This window comes from Carassius carassius, chromosome 17 (assembly GCF_963082965.1).
Source record: "Carassius carassius chromosome 17, fCarCar2.1, whole genome shotgun sequence".
Lineage (NCBI taxonomy): Eukaryota > Metazoa > Chordata > Actinopteri > Cypriniformes > Cyprinidae > Carassius > Carassius carassius.
The window spans coordinates 2,910,845-2,925,560 of NC_081771.1; the positions used below are offsets into that span (position 1 = coordinate 2,910,845).

A 14,716-nucleotide genomic window follows, 5' to 3' on the forward strand; every position below is an offset into this window, starting at 1 on the left:
CTTTGAAGTCGTTGCTATGCCGCAAAGATAAAAGCGTCTCAGATGAAGAATTTGAGAAGATTGACAGATCAGACCTCACGCGACATTAGTCCTGATCTCAAGTTGGAGGAACACTCGCGAAACTCTCTCTGTAGGAGGCGACAGGCGACGTGGTGACAGCAATTATTTACATCGCAACCACAGCATAGAGTTATTTATCTGGGAATTAATGTTATTTTTAATATCAAAGGTGAGTTGTTTCTATGAAAAAGTTGTTTTGCTGCTCCATAAATGATTAGAACAGGCTGATGTAGGTTTTTAATTGTATTAAACATTCACAAAAAAGTTGAATGGCACTACGCTGGTAGCTTGTACCATGGTACTACCACGATATTTTGAAGTTGCATGTAAATAATGTGGATTTCAGGACCATGGTATTTAAAGTGTTGTAGTTTTACAATTTATTGCTCAGATGTGGATCTTTAATAGCGGTTCTCAGTAATGTTTTATTGAAACATCATCAGACTATATAGATAGAAGAAACATACATAAATGTCTCAAATTTCAACAAAGAGTAAGTATATTAAGCTATAAGATAATGTGGAGAGTGGAAGAATTATCTAATATCTGAGTAACATCTGATGAGCAGGAGATTTAAGCGAAATTTCCCATTTGCTCCTCATCTAATCCTATTACTGTATGAGATACATTTGATATTATATAGTTTTGGTAATTTTTGCTTATACTTTCCCATGGGTCAGTAAGATCAATGTCTGATCAAGTCATTCAGCCTTCAGCTGGAATATCATCATATCAAAGATATCTTGTGTAGAAATTTTACTTTTATGTAAACAATGTTACATACATTTCTTTAAAAAACAGATTATTAGAGTTTCCTGCAAATGTGTATGTGCATAATAAAATTATATTATTTTGTTATTACATTAATTATTTTCATATATTAAATATTAATTTATTTGTATAATTTTACATATAATATTAAATTCAGTAAGTGGGGAATAACTGTAACACTGGGTTATATAATTTTATAATATTAACCAACTTGATAAATAAGAACTCACTTCCGAGTCATAATATCTTTGAATCATTTGTCTGGGAATGATTGTTATTTTTAATGTCAAAGGTGAGATATTTCATGAAAAAGTCATTTATTTATTTAAATTTTTGCATGATTGTTGCTCTATGGATAATGTGAACAGGATGATGTTGGTTTTACACTCCCAAAACATAATAACACATGAATTTATTATTATTATATAATTTTAGAATATTAACCAACTTTGTTTCAGATAAGAACTTACCTCCAAGTCATAATATCAATGATTTATTTTCCTGGGAATGATTATTTTTAATGTCAATGTTGAGTTATTTTCTCCAAGTCATGTGTTGCTGATTTAAAACCGACTGTTGTATTTAATTTGCTTCAGTAATTATGTTTCCTCTGTGAAAGATTTGTGTCTTCTTGTTTCCTTTCTGAATGAACACTGATACCAGAAAGATGTCAGGGCCCGTATTCACGAAACATTTTCTTACCACTAAGAGTTCTCCTAAATAACAGTAAAAGTTTTCTCTTAAAACCTATTCACAAAGCTGCTGAGACATACAGTATTTTACTAAGGAATAGGTAGAAGTCTTAAGCTAGAAGAAAGGGCGGGGTTGACCTCGTTACTATGGATGATGTCAGCATGCTCACTAACTGCCCACATTGATTGGCTGACAGTCTCTGTCAGAGATTTATTCATAGAAATATTTTAGAGAAAAGATAAAGGTCTAAAAATAAAAACGTTGCCACATTCAAATAAAAGATTTTAAAATGCATGCTAAGTGTGTGTGTTCAGCGAATTGTCAGCCTCTTACATGTATGCTTCTCATAATTAGTGAATATGCATATTAACAGCCTTTTATTTAGCAGAGTAGAATAATGATGGCTGATAGTAAGACATGCAAACGTAAAAGAAAACCAAACTGGAAGCAAGAACAGCTGTTACTTCTTGCCCAAATGGTTAATGAAGGCAAGGGCATAAAGGAATATATAGAGTTGGGATAACCTTCAAAACCGAAGGTGATACCTTTATAAAAGCTCATAATTGTCAAATATTTCTCAAATGTTTACGTTCCGAGTCATTTTAGGATAGTTGGTGACTTGGTTTTAGTGACTTTGGAGTCCTTTTAACTACTCCTAATGTTTCATAGATTTAGGAGCTAGTTTCAGCGCTTAAATGCTTTGTGAAATACTTTTAGATAAAAAATGTAGGAGTCCTACATTTGTGTTATGAGCTACTTTTTATGTTTTGTGAATACGGGCCCAGATATCGAAATTATGCTCCTAATGAATTGTAAGAGACAATATGTTTTTTTGTTTTATTTCAGCAGAAGTGAAGACCTGTATTGTGAATGACTGAAGCCATGGCTTACTGGATCCAGCTTCACTGGAGAATCTGGCTGTTGCTTCCACTGGCTCTGGATCATCTTGCTCTCGCTGAAGATCCGAAGCCCACCAGATGGCCTCTTTACCCTCAGAAGCCTGTGGTTCTGGTCTGGAACGCCCCAACAGAAGACTGCAGGCCTCGGCAAAACATCCACCTCCAGCTCGATCAGTTTCAGATTGTGGCCTCTCCGAACGAAGGCTTCACCAAGCAGAACCTCACCATGTTCTACAAAGACCGTCTAGGTCTGTATCCGCACTTTCAGGATGGAGTGCCTGTCAGTGGTGGACTACCGCAGATGGCCAGCCTCACGCACCACCGAGAGAAGATGCCGGAGGGGATTGCGAAGTACATTCGCGACCCGTCTGCACGAGGCCTGGCCGTGATCGACTGGGAGGAATGGCGTCCGATTTGGATACGAAATTGGGACGCCAAAAACATTTACAAGATCCAATCACAGCGCTTAGTGGCTCAGAAAAACCCAGGCTGGACTCAAAACCAGATAAAAAAAGTAGCCCAGCAGGAGTTTGAGATGTCCAGCCGTGCATTCATGCTGAAGACGTTAATGCTGGCCAAAAGCTTGCGTCCGAACCAGCTTTGGGGCTTCTACCTCTTTCCTGACTGCTATAACCACGACTATCGTCGCAGTCTGGAGAACTACACGGGACGCTGCCCGGATGTGGAGGTGGCCAGGAACGACCAGCTGAAGTGGCTGTGGACTGAAAGCACAGCTCTGTTTCCATCCATATACATGAAGTCCGTGTTGCGTTCATCATCCTCCGGTCGCCAGTTTGTCCGAAACCGGGTGAAGGAGGCAATGAGATTGGCGGCAGTGGGAGAGGGATTGGCACGTCCTGTTTTTGTCTACAGCCGGCCTACGTATGACGATGAGCTGCAACTGCTGACAGAGGTGGGTTTGTAGAAATTAACTTGATATGTAGTAACAAAAAACACTATTTCAACTTATTGGCATTTAGCTAAACTCTGCCCCCCATCCCTCCTAAATTACTGTTGGTAACTCAGACAAGCTTTACAGAACTTCATTTAAGAATGAAATGAAGATTCTGCTAAATTCCGGAGAAAGTGATTAACATTTATTGCATGTTATTCTTATGTAGGCTTGAATTAAGTGCAACATTGTTAAGCATATTTATTAGACAGTTTTAGAGTGTCTGAGGATTTAAGATTGATTTTTCCATTTCCTCTTCATTTAATCCAATTACTGATTTTTGATTGTAGAACCGCTAAAAATGGTACAGTGTGTTGGGTTATACTCTTAATATTATACTAATAATCTGAGTCAGTGTGAAAATGTAAGAACATTAAGTTGGTCATGTAAATTTTTGATTTCTGATTTTGCAGAGTAAAATCTCATTGCAGATTAAAGTTTAGATGTCATCTTGTTAAATTTAAGTTTTGTTTGAGACACTTTCGTGATGGAGAAACATCTAAGACTGTAGCAAAACTTTCCATTTGACCTTCATTTAATCCCAATACTCCCAAATAGGATGGAATTAAATGTTTTATTATTTGTAGCTTTTAAAATACATTTATTTACTCTTTTATGTAGCTTAATTTGCAAATTAACTAACATTAAATGAGTAATTTTACATTTATTTAGCTAATGTATTCCTATTACAATAATTACTATTCATGTAAAAAAAATTCTATGTAAAACTACCTAATACATTTAGTATTTAAATTAATTTAAATAAAGGGGGTTTTATTGATGTTCTAAAATGTTCAGTGTTTTGTAAAACTGTATGAAAATTACATTTTACTATAGATTTAGATGTTTTAGTTTATGTCTGTTGAAGTAAATTCAAAGCTATCCTAAGATACATAGATCTCCATACATGTATATCAAAAGCTTGTCTGATGGTATTTTGAATGGTGATGGTTGCTAGGGTACCAGAGCCTTGTAACATTTGTAAGACAAGGCTTAGCAAATAGACAATAAAATGTATGTTAATCGCTCCATTTGACCCGCAGCTAAACTTTGACATGTAACAGAATGTGTGGAAATGAAGGTTGACCTTAAGGGACGAAATATTCCATTCAGCTGTCAGTGACTCTCCAGTCTGTTTGTTCAAAGGCCAGAGACGTTTTCAGAGTGTCTGCAAATAAGTCTTCTATTGTTTATATTAGAGAAGTTCACATGCATAACTGTGTTTTTGTCTCCATAAAGATCTTCAGGTTTTATGCAGCCAAAAAACAAAATATTTAAAGCAAGATATATTCATAAAGATTTTAAGTTTATAGGACTGTTGTTGTTTTTTATTATTATTATTTATTTTTGGAATTTTGTGGTCCTTGAGGCTGGATTTGAACTCGGGACACCCGTAACACAACAGTCACATGTCCATGCACTGCCCAATAGGCTTTTTTTTTTGTAAAAATACTTTCTTCTATCCCAGTTCTAACTACATGATTCATCCAGAAATGTGAATCTGTGGTGTTTTCATAACATTGCTCTGTTTATTCCACCATCCCAACCGACTCTGCAATTTTATTGAGGATTAAAGCGAGTGTATGTGGTCTTTGTGTGGTTTATCACTAAACTTTTCTTACATAACCATCATCTCGGTGACCTGTTGCATGAAGCTAGCAGAAGTTTCTGAGTAGGTTTAGAGTTGACTAAACCAGACAAATTCAGCGGGGGACTGGCTTCATTGCATCAGATATATGTCACTTTGCTCACAGCTAATTGGTCCAGTTTGGGTTTGTGATCTCTAAAGGCAAGACAAGGCAACATTTCTTTCTAAAGCACATTAAAAACAGCAGCACCTAACCAAAGTGCTGAAATGTAAGAGCATAAGATCTCTAAACCACAATAAAACCTGCTCAGGAGCAGGGTAGCCCTGTAGCTAACTGTGAGTTACTGTGGTGATGAAACCTGTTCAAAACCAACCCACCTTCTTAAGCCCGAAAACTCTTGAGTTTGCACAAACTAAATGCAAACTTACCTGGGTAAAAACCAAAACCAGCGTTGTGCAGCAGGCCTCTGCTCTTTATCTGTGTTTATGTGTATGTGTGTGTGTGTGTGTGTGCAGGAGAACAGGAAGGGTGCTGGTCACACGTACATTGCCACAACCACCACACCAGCTGATTTCCTACTTTATTTCCACTGATTAAGTTGATGTTACACAAATGTCCCCATTCAGTATGTGTGACCTTAACACACAGCTTTCAAAATTATCTAAATAAACGAATAAACTGTTTGTTTTCGATGAAAATTTGTTTAAAAAAAATCAAGAACCAATCACTGATTCCTTTATTTGTGTCTGTGCAGATGGATTTGGTGTCCACCATTGGAGAAAGTGTGGCTCTGGGTGCAGCTGGTATCATTTTCTGGGGTGATGCTGCTTATGCCAGCAGCAATGTAAGCATTCACACACCACATTATATCAGAAATAGTGCTTGTTAAGGGGTTTCTACTGATCCGAGTTCTAATAATATTAATTATTGGTTCTTCTATTGACCAGATTAACCGTATAAACATAATATTTCAAGACTGAAGCGACTTATATTTACTTGATTATTCGTACATATTGCACTGTAATATGTTATAAAAACCACAAAGCTTTGATAAAAAAACTATGCATTTAAATATCATCGTACTTCGAATGATTCTATTTTTGGTCAATATTAAAGGGATTCTCAACCCCAAAATGAACATTTTGTCATGAATCACGTCATTCTAAACCCGTCAAAGCTTCGTTCATCTTTGGAATACTGTTATTTAGATGAAAACCGTGAGGCTTGTAACTGTCCCATAGACTGCCAAGTAAGTTACACTGTCAAGTGTCATGATTCTGCCTTTGTGTCCTGATTTTCCTGGTCTTGGGGCGGGATCATGACAGGCCCATGTTTTATGTGCAAGCACATGGCCATTTGTTTGGGCCATGTGCTTGCGTTGTCTTGTCACCTTACCCCGCCCCCTTGTCATCATCTCGTAATCATTTGATTGTTGCTTTCACCTGTGTCACCTGTTCCTGATTAGTTTGCTCCCCATTTAATCTCCTCATGTTCTCTGTCCTGTGTTGGTACATTGTCTAACCTTGAGCGGTCCGTGAGTAAGCCTGTTGAGAGTCTTGTCAAAGTAGTAGTTTGTTCCTGTTTCTGTTGTAGTCTAGTTTGTCAAGTGTTAGTCTAGTTTAGTCATCCTTCGTCTGTCTAGTACTTGTTTTGCCCCCTCGTGGGTTTTGTTTTTCCTGTTATTTGTTCATTAAACTGTGTTGCTGTGACAACTGTCTGCAATTGAGTTCATCCCTCCACCACCCACCCTGACAGTCAAGGTCTATAAAAGTATGAAAGATTAGAATAGTTCATCTGCCATCAGTGGTTCAACTGTAACGTTATGAAGCGACGAGAATACTGTTCACAACAGTCGCAACAGTCACAAGCCTCCTTCAATCTTCAATTGTGTTTCCTTCTCTTTATCTGGTTCATCATTCAGGGCACTTGTTCCAGTCTGAACCAGTACTTGCGGGGTCCACTGGGCCGTTACCTCCTCAACGTCTCCACAGCAGCCGAGCAGTGCAGTCGCTTCCTGTGCAGTTCCCACGGCCGCTGTCTGCGCAGACATCCCAACATGGACACGTATCTGCATCTTGACTCAGTGACTCACACGATAGTAAGCGAGGGGAGTGAACTGCGCGTGAAGGGAGATGTGAGTAAGGAAGAGCAGCGGCGGATGAGTGAAGACTTCCAGTGCCAGTGTTTCAGTGGGTATCAGGGCGAGAGGTGTGATCTCGAGGACCCTCTTCAGCAGCAGGGAGACGGACATGCATTGAAAGCATTATGGATTTACCTTCTCACTCCATTGCTGCTGCATTTACTGACCTGAGCATACGCCACAGACACTTGAACTTTGCTTATGAAATGCTTGGCTGGTCAGTGCGCTCCAAGTGCTGTTGTGAAAAGGGTCCTTCGCTTTCATGAAGTCATGTGGGTGAGCTTGAAATCGACATTTACACAGGAAACTCAGAGTTCCTTGGAGTTTAAATAAGCACTTTTGTTTGTTGTCACACGTTACTCACACAAAAGTTGAGCCAGATGTAGGATATTGTGCAACTGGAAAATCTAATGAAGATTTATGACTAACTGAGGAGTGGATTCATTCAGAAGAAGTCTTTGCTTTAAAACCGTTTAAACTGGTGCACAATTACGTTTTAAGTGGCTTTCTTGGTTTGAGTGTAGATTTGAGATTTGACTATAAAGATGTAGGTTATCTAACACTACAGTGTAGGGTGCAAACGTCATATGTAGTTAAGCAAATACACATGTTTTGTTTGAATAGGATTCTGAGCCTTAAAGGAACAGTTCAACCTAAAAGGAAAATTGTCATTTTTTACTCCATATTACATCGTTTATATTTAAGTCTTTTCCTGAATACCTTCAGAAGACTTGAAATATAGTACATGAGCTGTGTGAACCACTTTTAATAGCTCACACAAAAAATAAAATTAGCATCAAAATGTATTTTTATCACAAATTAACTTGGTTAAAGATTGTTGATTATTTACACTACTTGTTTATTATAGTTTTTGTCAGCTGTTTGGACTCTCATTCTGACGGCACCCATCCATTGATGCATAAGTGATCTAATGATAATTTTCTTAAAATATATTCTGGTGAAGAAACTTAACTCCTCACATCTTGGATGGCCTGAGGGTGAGTACATTTAAAGCAATTTTTCATTTTTGGGTGAATTATTCCTTTTAAATGAGACTTCTAGTGCTGGAAATGTGGATGCATGTCATGCAATGTTGCTTATGTTGGCTGACCTGAGTTTGAATCTGCCTTCTGTGTCACTTCCTGATCACAACCCCTGTTTCCCATCCTGTCCTGTTCTATAAAGACACACCCCTAAATAAATAACTAAAGAAGATACTACTAAAGAACTGACGTTATTTATATCCTGTAATTTAAAAAGTCTTTGGCAACTTTGTACTATATCCTCTTTATTACTGTTTCATGGACTAATTAACTGTTAAATCAGCTTATATTTTTATGCACATTTTTTGCTTCGTTCAGGATCTCTGTCAGTGTTGTAACCGTGATCGTTATGTTATGAGAGTTATGAGACCGCACTTAAATTCATATGTGAAAAGGCACTGGACTGTGAGGTATGCATATGCATTATATCTTTAAATTGCCAATTAATTTTGACTTTTGTAGATTTTTAAAATTTGTGATTCATAGAGAAACCCTTTTATATTGCATTTGATAAAAAAAAAATTGACTGGTAATATTGTCCATTCGTTTTTGTTCATTTCATTTCGCGTTTGTTGTCTCAAACAGATTTTGTCCAGTAACCATTCAGTGTTTCTCAGTTACTGTATTTTTTGAGGATAAAAGAATTCACTAAATGGAAGGAGACGTATGAGTCAACAAACCTTGGATCTGCTCGGAGCAAGGACCAGCCCAAATTACAGGGTTTACAAACCAAGAAAGTTATATTTGTTGCTTTTAACTATCTGAGCTTTTACTCAAAATAGAATCAGAAGCAATATGAAATATGGTGGGTCTTGTTAATCTTTAATCACTTTAGTAATGACATGCAGCTGCAGCGTTTTATGGTGTTACCCACAAATGTAACTTTCTGTTCCTTGTTTGTTAATTTGAGCTATTTGCATATATAAAGGATGTTTTCTGACTATCAAGATAAGAGATCTGAAAATTGCTTCCTTGTTTTCGAGAATTAACATCATAATTTTGAAATGTTGTTATCCACATGACCATAAATGACAAGCCATCTACATGGAAAACAAACTTCCTTTAAAACAATGACATTCAGAGCAGTTTTTCAATAAAAAGATGCAATAGATTGTACTATTGTACAGTAATAATTTGATATAGGCCTGTATCATGGCACTAAATGATTACCATATTGGTATGGCATGGCATTTACAATGATATTTCAAATATATAACCAAACATGTGCAAGAATATGATATTGCTGTGGTCTAGTAAGTGGTAATTTTAAATAAGGGAGCATTTTGTTGAGTCTTATCATATAAAAGACATTCAATTTGTATAAGATTTATGTCCTTCCTGAAATAGGCATGTGTAAGAAATATGTGATGAATGACATAGAAAGCACATTTTTATACAAATAAACAAAACAAAAGTATCTAGATATCATTTTGTAGTTTCGTACTTTTTTAATGTATAAAGTGGGCCAATCTGATACACTACTAATAGTACCACTGTCTACATTCTCGGCGTTTGTAGGTTTTGCTGCATCAAGTCACAGTTCCTCTTTTTAACACATCCGAAATATAAACAACAAATAGTATTTCACAATAATTCTTCTAATAAAAATAAACATCTAAACTTATTTCGTCAGATCTTGACAATGTAATGTGTGTATTTAAATTCACGTTTTGTGTAAAAATCAACTAACATAAAAGTACCGTTGTAATAAACTTCCCTTAAAAAAAGTACTGAAAGTAATACTTAGGTATACTTTTAAATCATGGTTCTACAATTCATGTAAAAAGGTGGAGGTAAAAGTGTACTTTTCGATACTTATGTGTTTATTTGGATATGTAATATTCATATATCATGACATTAATATGATCCTTTCAAATATTTCAAAGGATATTATGAACATACCATCATGATTGTGTCCAAAACCATGGTAACATGTCCAAAATGTTAAATAATAATGTTAATCATTTTCCCCAACTTTGTAACCTGCCTCTGTTTCCCAGTGAAAAATCATGTACATTATAAAGTCACGTTTCAGGGGAAAGGTCTGCACACCACACACACACTTAATGTAGTGCTTCCTGAAGTGGATGATTATTATGGATAATGAGTTGTTCGGGATAAAGTATACCTTTGTTCAAAAAAAATTACCTCTCATCATTGAAATTACCTTTTGAAATTAGACTGTAGCTCGGCTTCATTTCCATTTAAATTGCCTCTGCTCTTGTGACATCACATGTGGAGGGGATGCTAAACGCTCTGCGTTCCCAATGTTGCAGGTCCAACATGTCAACGTTTCCAAGGATGGACAGGCTTGGACATGGGTTGTGTCCTCTGGTGGTGTTTGCCATCTTTTTGCATCTGTTGTGGGTCATCCATCCTCTCTTTTCACCCATCTCCCATTTTTTCCATATAGAACCAGCCAACAGAGTGATGCATGTCTCGATTTGGGTTTGAGCTGGATTTGAGCATCTTTGACATCATGCACAACTGTGAGCAGGCCTTCCTGGGAGACAACATCATCTACTCGGACAAGTTGGGAGAGTATCCTTACTATGATATTGGCGGTGAATCAGTGTATGGAAGTATTCCTCAAAACGCCAGCCTGGACCAGCACCAATGGACTGACATCCCAGATTTGGGATTTCACAGGCTTGCTGTCATCGACTGGGAAAATTGAAGGCCGCTGTGGAAAGTGACAATAAGGAAGTCTACTGGAATTGCTTCAGGGCTTTAGTGAAAGCCAAACATCCTATTTGAAAGCCAGATCAGATAAAAAAGGAAGCGGTGAGGGGTTAATTCAAGGACACTTAACAGGCCTTCATGGAGGAGACGTTAAAACTGGGCCATAGAGAGCGTCCTGGAGGGTTATGGGGGTTTTATGGCTTCCCCCCCTGCTGCTATAATTATCAGTACAAGAAGAACGAGACGTATATAGGTGAGTGTCCTGCTCTGGAGATGAAGAGGGCTGTACCCTGATATCTATCTGGATCTCGGGCTCCAGGGCCAAGGTCGGGATATCTTGCTGTACAGCTGCCATCAGATCCTGGAGGCCATGAGGGTGAAGGAACAGACCACCCATCGGCCTCCATCTGTCTTTCCCTACGCCAGGATCGTCTACACCTACTCCATGGAGTTTCTCTCACAGGTGAGTGCAGAGTAAAGGCCCGTTCAGTTTGTAACGTAAATTTTTGGGTTTCCAAGGCAACATTACTTAGTTTAATGTAGTTTAGCTTGATGTATTAAATAACTTAAACTTAAATAAAAAATAATATTTATAATACATAAATAATTGAATATATTAAAAGAAGAAATTATATACAGAAAATACTTAAAATGACAAAAACGCACCATAAAATTACTGGAATGAAAATTAGTCTTAAATTCAGTATTTCGTCTGACCTGACTAGTCTATACATATTTAGATATTCAAGTGATTATTGTCATGTTTATTGATTATGATCTATTGTACCTGGCAATAAAAAAGACCAATAAGGAGAACTATATCAATAACTAAATTATATTGTTCTGTTTATTATAAGCACATGTTCAGTTTGTTCACATGCTGCTTTAAATGCTTATGCTTTAGAAACTCTCACTGAATTCTGATTGGCTTAAATTAAAGGTTTAAAATATGTAACTTAACAAAAAAGGTTTGTGTCACTTTGTGTTTTCTGGAGGACTTGGTGCACACTATCGGTGAGAGCTGCTGGTGTCGTGCTGTGGGGAGATGGAAACTACTCTCAAACAAAGGTTGGAGTGACGTTGATTATTACACAAATGCACTCATACACTTCTGATAATTGTATATTAGTGGTTGGCTAGAAAGCTGGAGTGGATTATGCATTGACAAGCTGTTTAAGATTTAAAAGAATTGACTCCATAGGGAAACTGGCATCACACTAGAATCTTTCCATCAAGTCATTCTCAGGTGAACATGAACAGAAGTGGGTAAACAAGCACATATCTTTTTACTGTATGCAAAATAATTCTAGTTTAGTCAACTCTGACCTCCAAGTTCACTTAGATTGAACAATAAAGGATGTAATTGTCAGAGATTCATGTCCTTTAAAAAAATATAAAACCTGAAATAAAATGTAAATATATGACGAATAACTTCAACTTAAACAACTTTAAATATATATATATATATATAATTTTTTTTTTTTTAACTCAAATAAATGTTTATGTTGGACTGCTAAAATAATTAAAACTGAAACAAACTGAAAGCAGTTAAAGCAACATAGAAATATTAAGAAATATAAGAAGAAGAAAAAACATATAAAAATGACAAAAGCATGTAACAAAACTACTAGGACTTACACAAAAATGAAAACGGTTGATAAAAATAAAAACGAATTCACGATATTAATAAATACTATGATAATATGTAAATATTGCTAAAATAACACTAAAAAATGAACTTAAAACTTAAGTTAAACAGAGAAAATACATGGTTTGCAGTGTTATAAAAACATTTATTATTATCAATAGAATTTATTTATAACTTATTATTTACACAAAACAGAAGCAATGGAGTACACATAGATTTTTGCTAATTCATTTATATCTGATAAATAATGAAATTGTTTCAGAAATGTATGATCTTATCTATATATATATATGACACTGGAATGAATAATTATAAAAGTTATATTCAAATTATATTAAATTCAAATCAGGTGCTAATTTTCAGCATTTTATGCACTAATATATATTTCAAAACATGCAATTATTTTGGGAAATTGGCTTCTTATGGTGTCACATGCTTTTGTTTGCTTGTTTCATAATTCTTATGCTTGATCATATATATATATATATATGTATGTATATATATATATATATATATATATATATATATATATATATATATATATATATATATGGATGTATATAAATTACATAAAATATAAATTAAATGATTAAATAATTAAATTACATATTATTAGAATTTAAATAATGAAATATAAATAATTATTTGTAATGAACTAGTGAAATAATTTAAAATAAAATAAAAAAACTGACCAGTTCAGTTGCCATACCTAAGATACATGCTTCCTTGTCTAATAAATAGATATAATTTTTAACTTCCATATATAAATTGTAAACATAACATATACCACATATACCTGCACACATAAACACAACAAATGGCCATGGCTTGTCTCCTCTGTGCAGAAGGCCTGTGTAGTGGTTCGGGACATCCTGGACAACACGTTTGGTTACTACATTGTGTTAACGTGACAGAGGCGGTGTTTCTCTGCAGCCAGACTGTGTGCTCGTCCAAGGGCCGGTGTCTCAGAAGACCCCGAGCGGCACAGACTACCTGCATCTGGACCAAGCTGAATGGTCCATCGTTCCCAGAAGGAAGCTGCCCGAGCCTGTTAGCGGGGATCCGTCTCATGTAGCCCACGGGAGGTTCAGGACAGTTGAAGGGGAAACAAGTGGATTCACAGCCAGCTTTAGGTTCCAGTGTTTCCTGGGCTGGGAAGGAGAACAGTGTCAGAAACCAGGGCCTGTAGAGTGTTTACATGACAGAAATTAGATTAGATTAGATTCAACTTTATTGTCACTGCCCATGTAAGGTACAAGGCAACGAAATGCAGTTATCATCTAACCAGAAGTGCAATAAGCAGTAAGTACAGAATATACAAGGTCTACAATATGTACAATAACTATACAGATAAGTATTATGGACATAATTTACAGATTTTAAACAAGGACCAGCTGTCCCTGAATCTGCTGGTCCTTGTCCAAATGACTAGAAGACTGTTGGGGTTAAAGCTCAGGGCGGTTCACCTGAAGCTGAACAACACATTACCACTGTGGACTTGACTTTATTTTACAGGGTTTAACAATTGTACTTCTCTTGAAGTCATTTTAGATAAATGTGTACTACATTACCACATGTTTCCATGCTTGCTAGGCTAGCTAGACTTAAAAATTAAAATAAAAAATAAAGATGCAGTTTTATTTTGATTGTTTGTTTATATCAAACATACACAAAACCCTGAGAATGCAAATATTCATTCAATCATTTAAATCTCAAGGAATATATGGAATAAACTATTCTGACAAATTGTTAATTAACAGGTGTACCTTTTTTCCATTATGATTGCATTTTTATACAGTTTTCTGCATTAAAAATGCCTGTTATACAGTTATGTATGCATGATTTAATTTACTGTAAAATACTCAAACAGAAAAGGCATGCGAAGCAGACAAAATAGTGCTAAAATCAGGTTTTCATCACAATATCATTTTGAATGCAGAACTTTAAAAAAAATGTAAATCAAAGAAAGTTAAAATAAAGTTAATCAAGCTGAGAAAATAAAGTTCTGTTGCTTTTATTCCATGTCTGTTGGATTTTACATCATTTAAAAGCTAGAATACTCTTCTAAATTTTACAAAACCAACGTTTAGCATATATATGCTTTTTAAGTCTTTTTAGCATTTAAAATACACCGTCTTTCTTTCCTGAGACAACAAACAACGCATACTTGAATTGCATTCAGGTATATGCAGATTTTGTCCAATAAAACCATATCAAGATTTAGCATGCCCCGCCTTCT

The 14,716-nt window shown here is 35.9% G+C and overlaps 1 protein-coding gene and 1 pseudogene across 4 annotated transcripts; both read left to right on the forward strand.

The window, feature by feature from the left end:
• On the forward strand, nucleotides 1–7,870 carry LOC132160757 (hyaluronidase-2-like). Of its 4 annotated transcripts, none has more exons than XM_059570437.1 (4): nucleotides 1–229; nucleotides 2,371–3,336; nucleotides 5,719–5,808; nucleotides 6,886–7,870. In XM_059570437.1, exons 2-4 carry the CDS (start codon nucleotides 2,395–2,397, stop codon nucleotides 7,273–7,275), a joined length of 1,422 nt encoding a protein of 473 aa, XP_059426420.1. In that variant the 5' UTR covers nucleotides 1–229; nucleotides 2,371–2,394; the 3' UTR covers nucleotides 7,276–7,870. The 4 variants fall into 4 exon arrangements, with proteins under 4 accessions (XP_059426420.1, XP_059426419.1, XP_059426421.1 ...); XM_059570436.1 differs by having other exon boundaries at nucleotides 2,374–3,336; XM_059570438.1 differs by having other exon boundaries at nucleotides 10–152.
• Nucleotides 7,871–10,464: 2,594 nt separating this feature from the next.
• On the forward strand, nucleotides 10,465–13,689 carry LOC132091015 (hyaluronidase-1-like; annotated as a pseudogene).
• Nucleotides 13,690–14,716: the final 1,027 nt, after the last annotated feature.